Genomic DNA, 12,846 nt, shown 5'->3' on the forward strand with positions numbered 1-12,846 from the left:
CCTTCTCAACCATTTTGGCTGGGGTCAGGGGTTGGTTTCGGCTACTGTATTCCCAAACTAAGCCCACCCTCATTCCCTGGAAACAGCACGTTAAGTCATAGCTCTAGAGAGGTCTCAGAGGGATTTGGCAGACTGTATCCATCACCTGGGTTTAGCTAACTTCTCTTTCTTTTTAAGCCATGAAGTTAATTCCCAACCAATCCTTTTTGCTCGCCTGCTCAGAGCCTCTAGACTGTTCCAACAGCAGCATCTTCAGCATGTGGGTTTTCCCCACAAACACTGCTCAGAAGGGATCATAAGATCTGGTGAAGCTTTGGAGTATTTTCCCCCCCCCCCCCCCTCTCCTCCTTTACAGCAAGGCTGACAACACCTCGCTTTAGCTCTTCCATGAGCAAATACATCAAAACCAGCCCAATAAGGTGGGGAAAGGACAAGGTGCTTGAAGTAGGCAGTGGGGAATATCTCCGCCACCACTTGGCACGGGGCTCTCTTCTACACCAGGAATAATTCCTCTCCCTGCGGAAGGCAAGGCTTCCCTTATGGGACAGCAGTGGAAATCTCAACAGAAGATTCACTACTGCAAAGCCATGGAAAGAATTGAAGCCCAGACTGATTTAACAGGCCTGAATTGGTTTGCCTGGGCCAGCTCAAGAGGAGTCAAACAAAACTGGAGGCTCATTTTAGTTAACTTCTTGTCACCGAAACATCCAGGCCTGTAAGGTACCAAGCAGCAGAGATATGGCGGGATGTGCGTGTTCTCCATGGTCGGGGCAGGGAGGCGAGACTGAAGGACGGCATTGCCTTCCTCGGCAGCATTCACGGAGCTAGAAGGGTCCACAGAACTCCGTCCCTGCCCTCAGGCGTGTCCAGTGGGGACATAAAGTCCTACAGCAGCCCTGCATCCCCACGGCAGAACCACACCGAGTGAATTCATCTGGGCAGCAGCTGTTCCCTCTAACACTTAAAAACTGTCTTCCCAAGACAACCCAGCACCTATGTCATGCAGACACCGTACACAATCTTTCAAAGAAGTCCGCTCTCTTGTGCTCTAGTGCCTGGAGAAAGCCCTGGATTCTCTCTTCCCGCATGGCGGTGCATTTCTGCAACAGTGTCTGTCGGCGCCGAGAGTCTCCGTGGGACACAAACCCCTCCTGCTGCAGCTTCTTTGTCACGTAAGCCTGATCCCTTTCCATCTGTTGTCGCCTCCTTTCCTCCATGTAGGAGTCTCTGGCCTTCTAGAGTGAAAAGCAGTAGAATGTTAGCACTTGACCAGGCCTTTCAGCTCATCTGTGGTGCAGATGCAAGGCAGCAGGGGTTATGGAAGAAATAGCCTCTGCTTGGCCATCAATCTGCAGGTTAAAAGAAGGGTGGCCCTGTGTGCGCCTCCTCCACTTCGAGGCAGCCTGCTTGATTCGTTATAAAAAAAACTACAGGGACATCCTTCTGGACCTTCTCCCCAAGACACAAGTCTGCTCACAGCATTAACACCTAGTTAAAATAGATAAAGGTCATGACAGATAGGGGAAAAAACCCTCAGATACTGGATTCAGAGAGGAACAGCACAGAAGAGGACTTTCAAACAACAGACGTGCACACAAGCTATCCTTGCCAGTGTCATCACAGCATCTTTGATCCTATTCACATGGGAGCTGAAAGGTTTTAAGGGATTCAGAACGATGATTTATGGGGCAATTCTTCAAGCAGATGATCAGGTATTGAACTAATCAGCTTCAGCATAAAAGCATGAGTGGGCTCAGCATTCCCAAATGCCTGTGATCTAAGAATGTGCTGGCTCGAGACACAGCAGGACAGGCAGGAGGAAGGTAAAGGCAGTAGCTATCCTTTGCCTACACCCTTCAAGTATTTGAAGTATTTTTGCAGGATATCACTTTTGGATTTCTTATTCCACCTATCCTAGCCTGCAGCCTCCAACAGCAAAACCACATCTGCATGAGGACTATTAAGCTTTCGACTTTAAAAAGAGTAAAACTGGTCACTGTGACATAACCTCACACACACACAGAGGGAGTGCTGGCCTTTCAAGCGAGCAAGAAGAAATAATTATTCTAATGAGAGCCTGACTCATTCTTCACCACACTTCTCCTGCACCCAAGTCAGTACTCTATGCTCTGGCACTGTAAATTAGCTTCTGTTGTGCTGGGAACGAGTAGAAATATCCCTAGCTACAGAAAGCCCACTGAACTGATAGCACTCCACTGCTGTAGCTCTGCTTATTTGAAATGCAAAATCATCAGGCTGTTCAGCATTAAGACTTCCACCCTTGAACAAAGTGAAATTCCATCTATTCACCAGAAAAGACTCGGCACGACCACTTCCATAGGGCAGGCCTGCCGAGCCACCCCCGCGTTCTCCCCCTAGGCCTACCACGTACCAAAGGCAGGTCAGAGCTGACCACGGCACCAAGTGGTGAGCAACAACCAGGGGGAAACTCCCTCGAGCAGCAGGCTAACTGGAAAATAAAGATAGCCATTACACCTGATGCTGTTTGAGCTGATGGAAGGAGGATCTCTTTTGGCAAATGCCTCCAAATCTGTTTACTTTTTTTTTTTTTAATGTACCTTGTCAAACCTTCCATCCAGCTGCCTCTCCACACCGTTACTGCCTGCACCAGCAGTGTCCTGAACACAGCAGCGCTCTGGAAGAGCGGGCACAGCTGCTGTAATATATTCTGGCATCTCAGCAAGTCAACCCCCCTAACCCCACCATCCTTACTGACAAGCAACCCTTCCACCAAGGTAATTTGGTTCAAGAGCTCCAGTTACTTTTGGCTTTCAAGATCACCTTGCAAAAGAACCCGGCTCCTAAATCTCGGCAGTTCCTTTGAGTGTGAGAGAAGTCCTCCCTTCTGCACAACTGGACTGCATCCCTTGAAAAATGTGGCAGCCTTCTACACCGCAAAGTGGGTCTCACAGCAGGAAAACTGACCAAAGAACAGATCTCAATGATGAGAAACCTGGATAATAGCATATCATGAACACACAGAGCCACAAATGAGGACCAAGAAAAGACGAGACTACACAGGAACAGGGGCAGCATTTGTTACCCATTAGAAATTAGTACTAGGAGCAAAGTCAGAACAGTGACCTTACCATTCCATACTTTTCAAGACAGAGGCAAAGCTAATGTCAGTGACAAACAGTACTGCCTTTTTTGCATTCCTCTTTATGCAGAAGGTCAATGGCCATTAGCTGTATTAATACAATGAATTGCTGGTAGGAAAATGGCAGACTCAGGGCAGAAACAGGAATAAAAGAGGTTAAGGATGTGGAGAATTTGGATGCTTCCAGGCCAGCTGGACCCGATTAAATTCACCCATAACCATGACTGTTTATAATCTCTCCAATGTCTCTCAGAGGCAAGCAACGTCCCTGAAGGTAGGAAAGGGCAATATAATGGCTGTTTTTAAAGAAACAGAAGACCCAAATAGTTAAGGAACAGACATGCTCAGCAACCAAATATGGTAGAGGAAAGAATCGCCATGCCAAGTGCCTCCTCCTGCCAGTTACTGTTGCCTCTGTGCTACAAGCTGCCACCTTGCAGATTTCCCCATCAGAAGCTCCAGCACTCAGATTTGTTTTGCTTAAAAATAGCCAGATTACTTGGCAGATTGTCCAGATTTATCTGAACCAGGTCAGGGAAATCTCATAACAGTAAATCTAAGAGGAAAGAGACAATGACAACGAGCAATAGGAACAATCTCTTCAGTAGGCACATCTGGAACGACCAGAAAGAGAACACTTGCCCAGCCTCACAGCTCAGGCAGCCTCACTTCAGCTCCCAGGAAGGAAACTCTAAACCCACTCGTTACAACCCTAAAAACAATAGCAGAGTTGGAGCATGCAAATTCCAGAGCGAACCCGGCAGTCTTTGCTTAAACCGCTGATGAAGGGGTTTGAGTTAAAATGGCTGATTTTACCCTGTAGCAAATCAGGAGTGCTTATTTGTTCTGTCCTGGTAGCTGAGGAGTGGGGACAGATACTTCCAGCTGGTGGAACGAGCAATGAGCAAGAGAGACAGCAGTGACTTCAGAGACTTTAGGTAATACTGGAAGTAGAGTCTGGCCACATGCTAAGATGTTGTAACAAGCCACATGGGAACAAAAGCAACACATCTGGCATTAACTGCTACTGAAACAAGATATAACTAATGGCACTAAACAAATGCTTCCTCTGCTCCCACTTCGCACACTCTCACCTGATCTCCAGCACGTTTCTGTGCAGATAGAAAGCTCAACGCAGTATGTTCTTACCCTAAGGCTCCCTTACCTGTAAAGCACTGTAGTTCATCTGGAACCGAAGGATAGCCTCACACAAGTTCCAAAAGGAATATTCTGGCCACAAGACTGACTGAAACACCAGGCATGAATGGGATGTCTGCAGAAAGCAACATCACCAACAATTTAATCATCTAGTAAGAAAAAAGGTCATCAAGATGCAGCTCTGTTGGTCAAACTACACCAGTTCCCCCACAAAGATTTTTAACAGGAGAGATTTGAAACTATACAAAATAGAGTCTAATTAGTTTCTAGTGCTGGGACACTAGCCATCCATTCCTGCAAGGATACCAGCATTTCTAATGCTATGCTGGTCTTCACAGAGGTATTTTTTAATAGCTTAAGCATCACAGACTTGTAACAAAACTAAAATAGCAACACTGGACTACCAAAGGCTGAGATAAGGGAATAACAGATGAACTGAGGATCAGGATGTGACATTTAAGCCATTCGTTAAATGACATCTTGTGATATTCCTTACTGCCCACTCATGGCATTTACCACCACTTAATGAATCTAAGAGTTGTGGTGCACTGAAGATGTCCTAGAGCTGAAAGATGCAAGCTTTCAAGTTAAAACCTATTTTTGCCATCGAGTTCCTCAAAGTTTCAGGTAAATCTGTTCCTATGACCATTACTACAATACCCAACACTTAAAAGGACTTTGCATGACTCTTAAAATTGTAATGCTACAGAACATCTTAGCATCAACTAATTCTATACAAAAAAGCACCATAAGGACATATTCTTTGACATCAGATAATCATCCTGAAAGCACAATTTCCTCCTACTTTGGGGCTGTTAGGACACACACGAGTTAGCCAAGTGAAATTTGCACTAACGCTCTGGTGTACAAGCACACATTCTCCTCTGCTGCAATCCCTGGCATGGGAGAGGGGCACCACACCAGCCAGACTCACAGAAGCACTGACTTCCTCAGTAATGCTTCACCAGCCACAAGCTCAGGCTCCACGGCTTCTCTGCCAGGACTACCACCAAGAGGAGCAAGCAGAATGTTAGTTCGCAGCATTGACACCCATCCAGGGTATAGGTGTGCCCAAAAATACTGGCAGGAGAGGGATATGCCTTGGTAAGCAACCGCAGCTCAAGCCAGACAACTTCTGTGAACTGGCCAATTAAGTAACTTGGAATAGGAACATCTGCTGTGGTTGCTTAAAGGCAGTTGGGTTTTGGCTCCAAACTGTACATGCAAACCAAAATGTTAGCTTTAAGTAAAGCAGCTCCACTCAAATGTTCTCCTGCAAAGTCAGTGTTACAAAGTCAATATCGCCTAGCACAGGAGAGAGAGAAATGGAAGCAGCTTTGGATACTGTAACTAAAAAGAGATGAACTTTGTATGCATTAAGAACTTACTATGTTTTAACTTAGCAGCCTAGTCATGCTGATTTGACTGTGCCATCGCTAGAACCTGTCTTGCAGGGTCCTGTTTCATCATGAAAGGCAAATAAACTCCTGAAACTGCGTTACAGGGTTACACCTCCAGCTGACATGTGACAAACACCTCTCCCAGGAATCTAGAAATCCTTTCTGGGACTTCCTCATGCCAGGGAACATATTGCCAGGTTAAATTAATCAAAAGCCTAGTATTTACCAATCAAATGAGGAATTATCTAAATATGAGAAGAGGAGCAAAAGGATGAGCAATCAATGATTTCCTTGACTGCTGTCAGCTAGACTAATTTGTGATTTCTTATTGAGTGCTTTCAGGATGATACAATTTCAGACTTGTGCTGCAAGGTATTTTAGGCAATCACAGAACTGCAAGAAACAGGTTCCTTGGAAGCGCCCCAGCACTTAGTCCATCCAAGAAGTTACACAACCCCTTGCAGAAAGAGTTTAAAAGCCCACGTGTCAGCTCATGCCTGGAGTCGGTAGAACACTCTCTGATGTAAAGTTGGAATATTTCAAGGAGAAAACAGAGGCTTTACCTGCCAGAGCAAGAAATCACTCAACCGAACCTCTCCAGAGGTTCGAATCAGAAGGTCTGGATCGGGGGAGTTGTTGGTGTACAGACACTTATCAAGCAACGATTCAGACACATCACTAAGAAAGACAGATGCATCTTTATTAAGATCACTTTCCTGACCCAACAGAGGTGGCACTACGAAATCAGAATTACTGAGGGTTTTTTTTTTAATAAACACAGGACTGCAGATTAAAACTGGGTGGTGGAGTTGTACCACAGCCAGTCATCAACTTGCTTCTGATGGACGCTGCTGTCTGCTCCACAGGCTATTTCAAATGTTCTTTCAGCCCCCAGAGCATCCCCCTCCATGCTCTTTGAAACATAATACAGTGGTGGAACCAGACTATGAGGGCTTCCATCTGGAGCAGAGAGCAGAGTGCTAACTACTCCATCTCCTCCAGGGTGGAGGAACAGCTCAGTATTCATGATTCATCTGTTGTTTGACCTCATAGCTAAGACTGCCAGCCAAGCAGCCAATTGTTGTGGCATAAAAATCTGCCTTCACATTTAAACTAACTTAAGACACAGACCTAATTTCTCTTCTGTCTTGCTTGTGTATCTATCACCATGGTAACTGAAATAATAAAAACCAAACATTGCACAGTAACTTTAAGTCATTTGTTCCAGTCACACTGGTTTAAAGAGGTCTATTTAAAAGCCACTTGGCTTCAGAGGGGTTATTAATAAAGCATAGGTGGTAAGACAGGCAGTTTTCATCTACGAAGCCTCACACAGAAAGGCAAGAGTTACCTGGGTTCGAGCAGTCCTTGTTCCACCCCCCATGCCATCTCCCTGACAGCGTTGCTGATTTCATGTCTCGATGTGTACGCAAAGCAGACATTTAGAAAGCATCTGAAAAGGAGAAAGATGTGAAAGACTAACCTAAAGAAGGTCCAGTAGACGACAGAAAGAAGAACATCGACAACAGTTACACAGGCTTGTAGGATAAAAAAAGGTGTAGCATGTCTGCCAAGTCTCAGCCTTCAGGTAGAAGAGGAAGATGTGAGGTATCAGCTACTTGAAGCTGTGTGTTACTTACTTGTTGTAGTTCCTAGTTGCCAGCACAGCTTGGGCAATCAGCTCCTGAATATCCAAGGGCAGAAGGGGCAGGTCCCCAAGGACACGGATACACACACCATGCTTCTTCAAGCTCTCCCTACACCCAACAACAAGAGTAAGGACCATGGAAAACAACAGTCTCCACTGCACAAGTACCATGTCTGCCTTGCATAACATCCGCCAAGCGACAGCAACAGGCATGTGGGCAGGCATGGCTTCAGCAAAACCGAGAATTAGAAAAAGGCAAAATGAGCAAATGTTCCTCAGGTGTTGAAAGCTGGCTTTGACTTGATCATCCCAAACCATTCCATAAAGGGAAACTGATCATTCCCCATACCAGTTCCTGAGATACAGACATAACCAAAGGACTAGAAAATGATCACAGATTAGGCATTCCTACCTGAAGTCGTGAAAATCTGTATGGAAAACTTAGAATACACCATAGGCTCTGAGCACCTATAACTAATCAAAATTTAAGATGACTAATGGTCACCCACAGGGTAGCATAACTACTTTCTGGTGTGAGGAAAGACTTAACATATTGATGAGGTGACAGTGGGACAGGGGTGAAGTGAACAGCAGATGAGAGAGGAAATCATCCACGCCTGCTATAGCGTTAGTTTGAGCAGACAGGACATCCTGGGGGATCTTACAGGTTCCTGCTGCTGTCTGGCACTACAAACTCCCCGATAAAGGGCTGCACTGGGTAGAAACCAGGGAAATGGCCCCTCAATCACAGCGTACTCTGCAGTGCTCGGGCAGCTCTGATACTTACACTAGCACGCACACACGCTATCCTCTCCCTCCCATCCTCCCAGCTGCATTCCCTCACTGCCTTTCAAATTTACTTCAGCCAGATAAGGACTGCTTCCATGCACCACTCTTTGTGCCAGTCAGGCGCGGAGAAACACACACATCCACCGAGCTGCTGAGCAACCAGGCGCTGTAACATCCCTCCCTGCTCACTCAGATCTGTGCTAGTTTCATCTACACGCAATACACGAACTAGTTCAACTCCAACTTCGACTTCACGCACCATGTGCCCGTATGTAGGAGTCTCAAGTTACTGCAAAGCAAGTTGCTGAGCTGAACTCTGATCTGCCAAAAATACCGTGACAGAATTTAAGACAAGGCTTTGATACTTCATGAAAACAAGGCATCTAGCACTCTAGTGCTAAGCAGAAATTTCTAATTGTGCTGTGCTTATCTGAAAGCTGTACTGTCCCAGCTGTTTGGGTGGGATTGCTGCACAGTAAGCCACATGATACAGACACAGATCTGGTGGTGTGGGGATGACGACTTTGCACGCTGACGAGCTGCACATCCCATCCAGACAGGCAGAGCCCCTCTCTAGCTGGAGGTGGAGAATATCTTCCTTCATTTAATCCATTTTCACAACTTGTAACATCCCTGTAAACACCTCTTAATCAGGTTCTGCTTTAGTTCCACCCTGTGGGATACAGACATGAGAGGATTCTTACTGTTCTTCCAGTAGGCGGCTAAATTTCTGTCTTGCCAGATCCATTAGCCCATCCACCTCCTCCTTGGAGCGTTTAAAGTTCTCAATACTAAAGGCATAAACAGTGACCTCCCGAATGCCCAGATTTAAGCACCACCGTAGTGTCTGCAAGAAGACAAAATATAACAGAAAACAAAAGTCAGATAAGCAGACTCAGACAGTCAGACAGGTCAGCAAGACCCAACTTCTCCACTGCCAAAACCTTCCTGTCGTTTCCCACTATGCTAAGACTGGATCAAAAGAAACAAGCGTCAAGAGCTGACAATGAAACCCACTTGATGAGAATTTCAAATTAATTGTAAAGAACAGGAGGAAAATATCACTACCTAAGGATGAGAATCTGTAACGGATATGGGACTAATCCAACCAGGGACAGCACCTCTTATAGATAACATTATAAACTACATAACAGCATACCTTTGAAAACCTTTTCAAAGAAATTCAACCTGTTTCATAAAATTAACAGCTTCAAGATCTGCAAGGCAGATATTTCAATCTGGTATAAGACGGGAGTGGGGGGCGGGGAAGGTGCGGAAATAGCTGACTAGAATGACTCTGCAAGGTAACAGAGAGAGAGGAGCTGAAGTTGGGAACCCTGATGACGAACGTCAGCTCCCAGCACTGGCCACCCTCCAGTGAAGAGAAGGAACACAATACACCAGTCAAGCAGTAAACACAGCTCGAACTTCCAACACATGACTTAAAGGCAGCAAACATCCTCCCCACCTGTGCCAGCTTATCAAAGCCCTGCGAATGTCCCTGCTGTCTCTCCACATGACACTTTTGGGCATAACGGCGATTGCCATCCATGATGAAGGCAACATGCTTTGGCATTGGACCTGCCTAGAAAATAAGGAGAAACACAACAGACCAGAAAGCCAACAGCCAAGCTGGCATCTTGCATCACAGAGTTTAGTCCCACTGTTCCTGGCAGCACTGCCTATTTGTAGGAGCGCAGTGCATATCTCCCAGGTTCAGGGCTGGAGCTGGGAAGAGTAAGATACTACTTATCTCTTTGTTAACCCCACTTTAGACTCTCTGAACAGAGTGTCAGTATGGACAACTGCCTAAACTGAAAAGCAACTTGGCCCTCCCTCTTTCTATTGCATGACAAGGAACTGTAGTACTTGGGAGAGAGAGCAGCACTGCCACAGCTACCTTTCTGCAGCCACGGGGGAGGGCACAGAGTTTTATGCTGCCATAATTGTAAGGATTTTTTATTTCAGAGTCCAAGGGCATTTTCACAGACAATTAATTTAAGAGAAAAGAAAAAAAAAAGTCATAAGACTTTCCCCCACTTCAGAAGAATATTCCTTTTCACTGACTTCATTAGGTCTGCACAAATCCTTCTGTGAGAAGGGCAGCATCACCAGTCTCAAGACTCTGCTGAGCAAGGAATTTTCCTGGAACTGGTGAGTTATTACTCTGACCAAGAAACTCAGTTTCATTTTTTAGAATCATAATCGGACCATCTTGCTTCTCTCCCTCCTTCTCACACCCTGCCTTCCTCCGCAAGGGCACAAAGCACGGAAGGCTGAGAGTATAAGCTCATTATTGGCAAGCACTGCCTACAGCCTTGCTCATTTGCAAGACGAAGCTTAAGTAATCTTCCATTCTCAAATGCTGTTTAGGGATGTACATCCAGTGCCAGCATTAATATGTACCCACACTAGCAACGCCATCTTTCTAGAGCAGAGCAGTCACAGAGACAGTTCCACTCTGAACCCTGACAAACCTGCCAGTTCTTTACCGCAGGTAACTAAATTCATTCCTTACCTTAATGATGTTGGCACAAAATCTCTCTATGATGGTCAGCTCGCCCTCTCTGATCCACGACATATTTCCCTGAAAGCTCCTTTCCTTTTTCCAAGGGGAAGATGAAAATAAAGGGGTTAGAGGTACAGAGGATCCTGTTTAAGCCCAAAACAATGTTACAAACCATCACTCTGGAGAAATACGCTTTGACAAGTTGTTTTGGAGCCCCTTTTATTATCTGTGCAGGTACTTTGATAAGCAGACAACAGGGGAGCCCAAAAATTGCTCTGGAATTTTCCAGCTGTATGTCATCAGAGTGGATTCTGCACTAGGTGGTAGCAAGAAAAATCCTTGCTGTGTCTTCCGGGCGGACTAGCTGGTGAGTTAGCACAGACCCACCGCGTGGGCTACCCCCAGGCGAGTCACAGGGTGGCAGCAGTGCAGACTGACCTTCAGTGCTTTTGCGCTAGTTGGAAATACTTCAAATGAAGCAACCACCTACATCACCACCTATCCTGCATTTGTGTCACCACTGTTATTTCTTCTCCTTCACAAACAGAGAACTTCAGCCTTTGGAGCTTTAAAAATATGGTTGGGTTTTTTACCATGTTATCTGCACATCAAATACTAAGATCCGATTTGAGCTAACGAGATGAAAGAGTTTACTGAACCTCCACGTTAATCTTCAGTTCTCTCAGCCAGCAACCTTGAGAGACCCAGAACAGCTACAAAGACAGAGTCATGGGGGCAACCACCCACATCCAACCACCTAGCACCCATCCAGGGACCAAAGCAGATTCAAATTACACTGACTACATTAATTTTCCATACGGGCCTTCTCTGCCTCTTCCCTCAGGAAGGGATTTCTGGCCACAGATGCAGCCACAGACCATTAAGGCAAGGACCTGCCGAACCCAGGGCTCTGTGACTAAAGCTCTTAACGCTCCCGTTGAATAGCTCAGGCTGGAAACACACAGCTCCCAACACCGCCTGTGACTGCGCACAGCCAGCAAGCTTTTACATACGGTTTTACACAGTCATCTTAAAAACTAAGCTTCACAAAGAAGCCCCCCCAAAAAAAACCCCAAACAAACAAACAACAACGAGTACAGGGCACCTGAAAGCACACGGCTTGCTGCCACCCTGCCGGGTGGGTGCAGCCTGGGCCCCCACCGCTCCCCCCACCGACAGCCGGGACCCCCCAGGTCCCCCCACCGACAGCCCGGCCCCCCCCCAGGTCCCCCCACCGACAGCCCGGCCCCCCCCCAGCACCCACCACCGACAGCCCGCCCCCCCCCCCAGCACCCACCACCGACAGCCCGCCCCCCCCCCCCAGCACCCACCACCGACAGCCCGGCCCCCCTTCAGCTCCCCCCACCGACAGTCATCCCCCCCCCGCCGCTCCCCACACCGACAGCCCGGCTCCCCCGCAGACGGGGAGGTGCGGGTGGGCACAGCGGCCTACCCCGCCGGGTGACCAGGCCCTCCCCAGCCAGGCAGGCGGCAGCGTCCCTCAGGCCTCCGTCGGTTCCGTGAGGAGAGGGAGGCGGCCGCCGAGGGGCACCGGCGGGAGGGAGCGGGCGGCAGGAGAAGCCCGGTGGCAGGAGACACCCCCACACACACCCCGACCCCGACGGGCTGCCCCGGTGCCCGACCCGCTCCCGCCGCCCGTTACCGCGCCCGGCGCCGCCTCAGCCTCCCGCGGGGGTGACGCGCCCTTCCGCCTGCGTCACCCGCCGGCGCCGGGCGGGGCGTGTCTGCGCGTGCGCGGAGGGGCGGGGCCGTGTGCCTGCGCGGGGGGCGGGGCGGGGGGGGCGGGGCGTGAGGGGCCGGGGCAGCTCGGGGAGGGGGCTCGATGGGGACAGCGGTGGGGGCAGCGGGGCTGTGGGTCTGACGGGGGGGTCAGCTTGGTTATGGGGTAGCCTAGAAGGTTGGGGGGGGCTGCGGGCTGATGGCAGGGCAGGTTGTGGGGGGCTGCGGGCTGATGGCAGGGCAGGTTGTGGGGGGCTGCGGGCTGATGGCAGGGCTGGGGCAGGTTGTGGGGGGCTGCAGGCTGATGGCAGGGCAGGTTGTGGGGGGCTGCGGGCTGATGGCAGGGTTGGGGCAGGTTGTGGGGGGCTGCAGGCTGATGGCAGGGCAGGTTGTGGGGGGCTGTGGGCCCATGGCAGGGCTGGGTGGTTGTGGGGGGCTGCAGGGCTGATGGCAGAGCAGGTTGTGGGGGGCTGTGGGCCCA

The 12,846-nt window shown here is 48.6% G+C and overlaps 1 protein-coding gene across 3 annotated transcripts; it reads right to left on the reverse strand.

Moving 5' to 3' along the window:
• Positions 1-334: 334 nt before the first annotated feature.
• On the reverse strand, positions 335-12,391 carry DHDDS (dehydrodolichyl diphosphate synthase subunit). Of its 3 annotated transcripts, XM_055704710.1 has the most exons (9): positions 12,289-12,391; positions 10,635-10,718; positions 9,585-9,701; positions 8,821-8,963; positions 7,320-7,436; positions 7,031-7,132; positions 6,243-6,357; positions 4,287-4,394; positions 335-1,235 (listed from the first exon to the last, which is right to left on the reverse strand). In XM_055704710.1, exons 2-9 carry the CDS (start codon positions 10,695-10,697, stop codon positions 999-1,001), a joined length of 1,002 nt encoding a protein of 333 aa, XP_055560685.1. In that variant the 5' UTR covers positions 10,698-10,718; positions 12,289-12,391; the 3' UTR covers positions 335-998. The 3 variants fall into 3 exon arrangements, with proteins under 3 accessions (XP_055560685.1, XP_055560684.1, XP_055560686.1); XM_055704709.1 differs by lacking the exon at positions 12,289-12,391 and having other exon boundaries at positions 10,635-11,741; XM_055704711.1 differs by lacking the exons at positions 335-1,235; positions 12,289-12,391 and having other exon boundaries at positions 4,287-4,428; positions 10,635-11,751.
• Positions 12,392-12,846: the final 455 nt, after the last annotated feature.

The sequence above is a fragment of the Falco cherrug genome, chromosome 3 (genome assembly GCF_023634085.1).
Source record: "Falco cherrug isolate bFalChe1 chromosome 3, bFalChe1.pri, whole genome shotgun sequence".
Lineage (NCBI taxonomy): Eukaryota > Metazoa > Chordata > Aves > Falconiformes > Falconidae > Falco > Falco cherrug.

Bases quoted from the DNA above. Each gene is read 5' to 3' on its own strand.
- DHDDS (XM_055704710.1), bottom strand. From the start codon at position 10,697: ATGTCGTGGATCAGAGAGGGCGAGCTGACCATCATAGAGAGATTTTGT. The intron at 8,964-9,584 runs GTGGGGAGGATG...GTCTTCTTGCAG, and splicing joins GCTTTGATAAGCTGGCACAG to ACACTACGGTGGTGCTTAAA. The intron at 7,133-7,319 runs GTAAGTAACACA...TCTCCTTTTCAG, and splicing joins GCAACTAGGAACTACAACAA to ATGCTTTCTAAATGTCTGCT.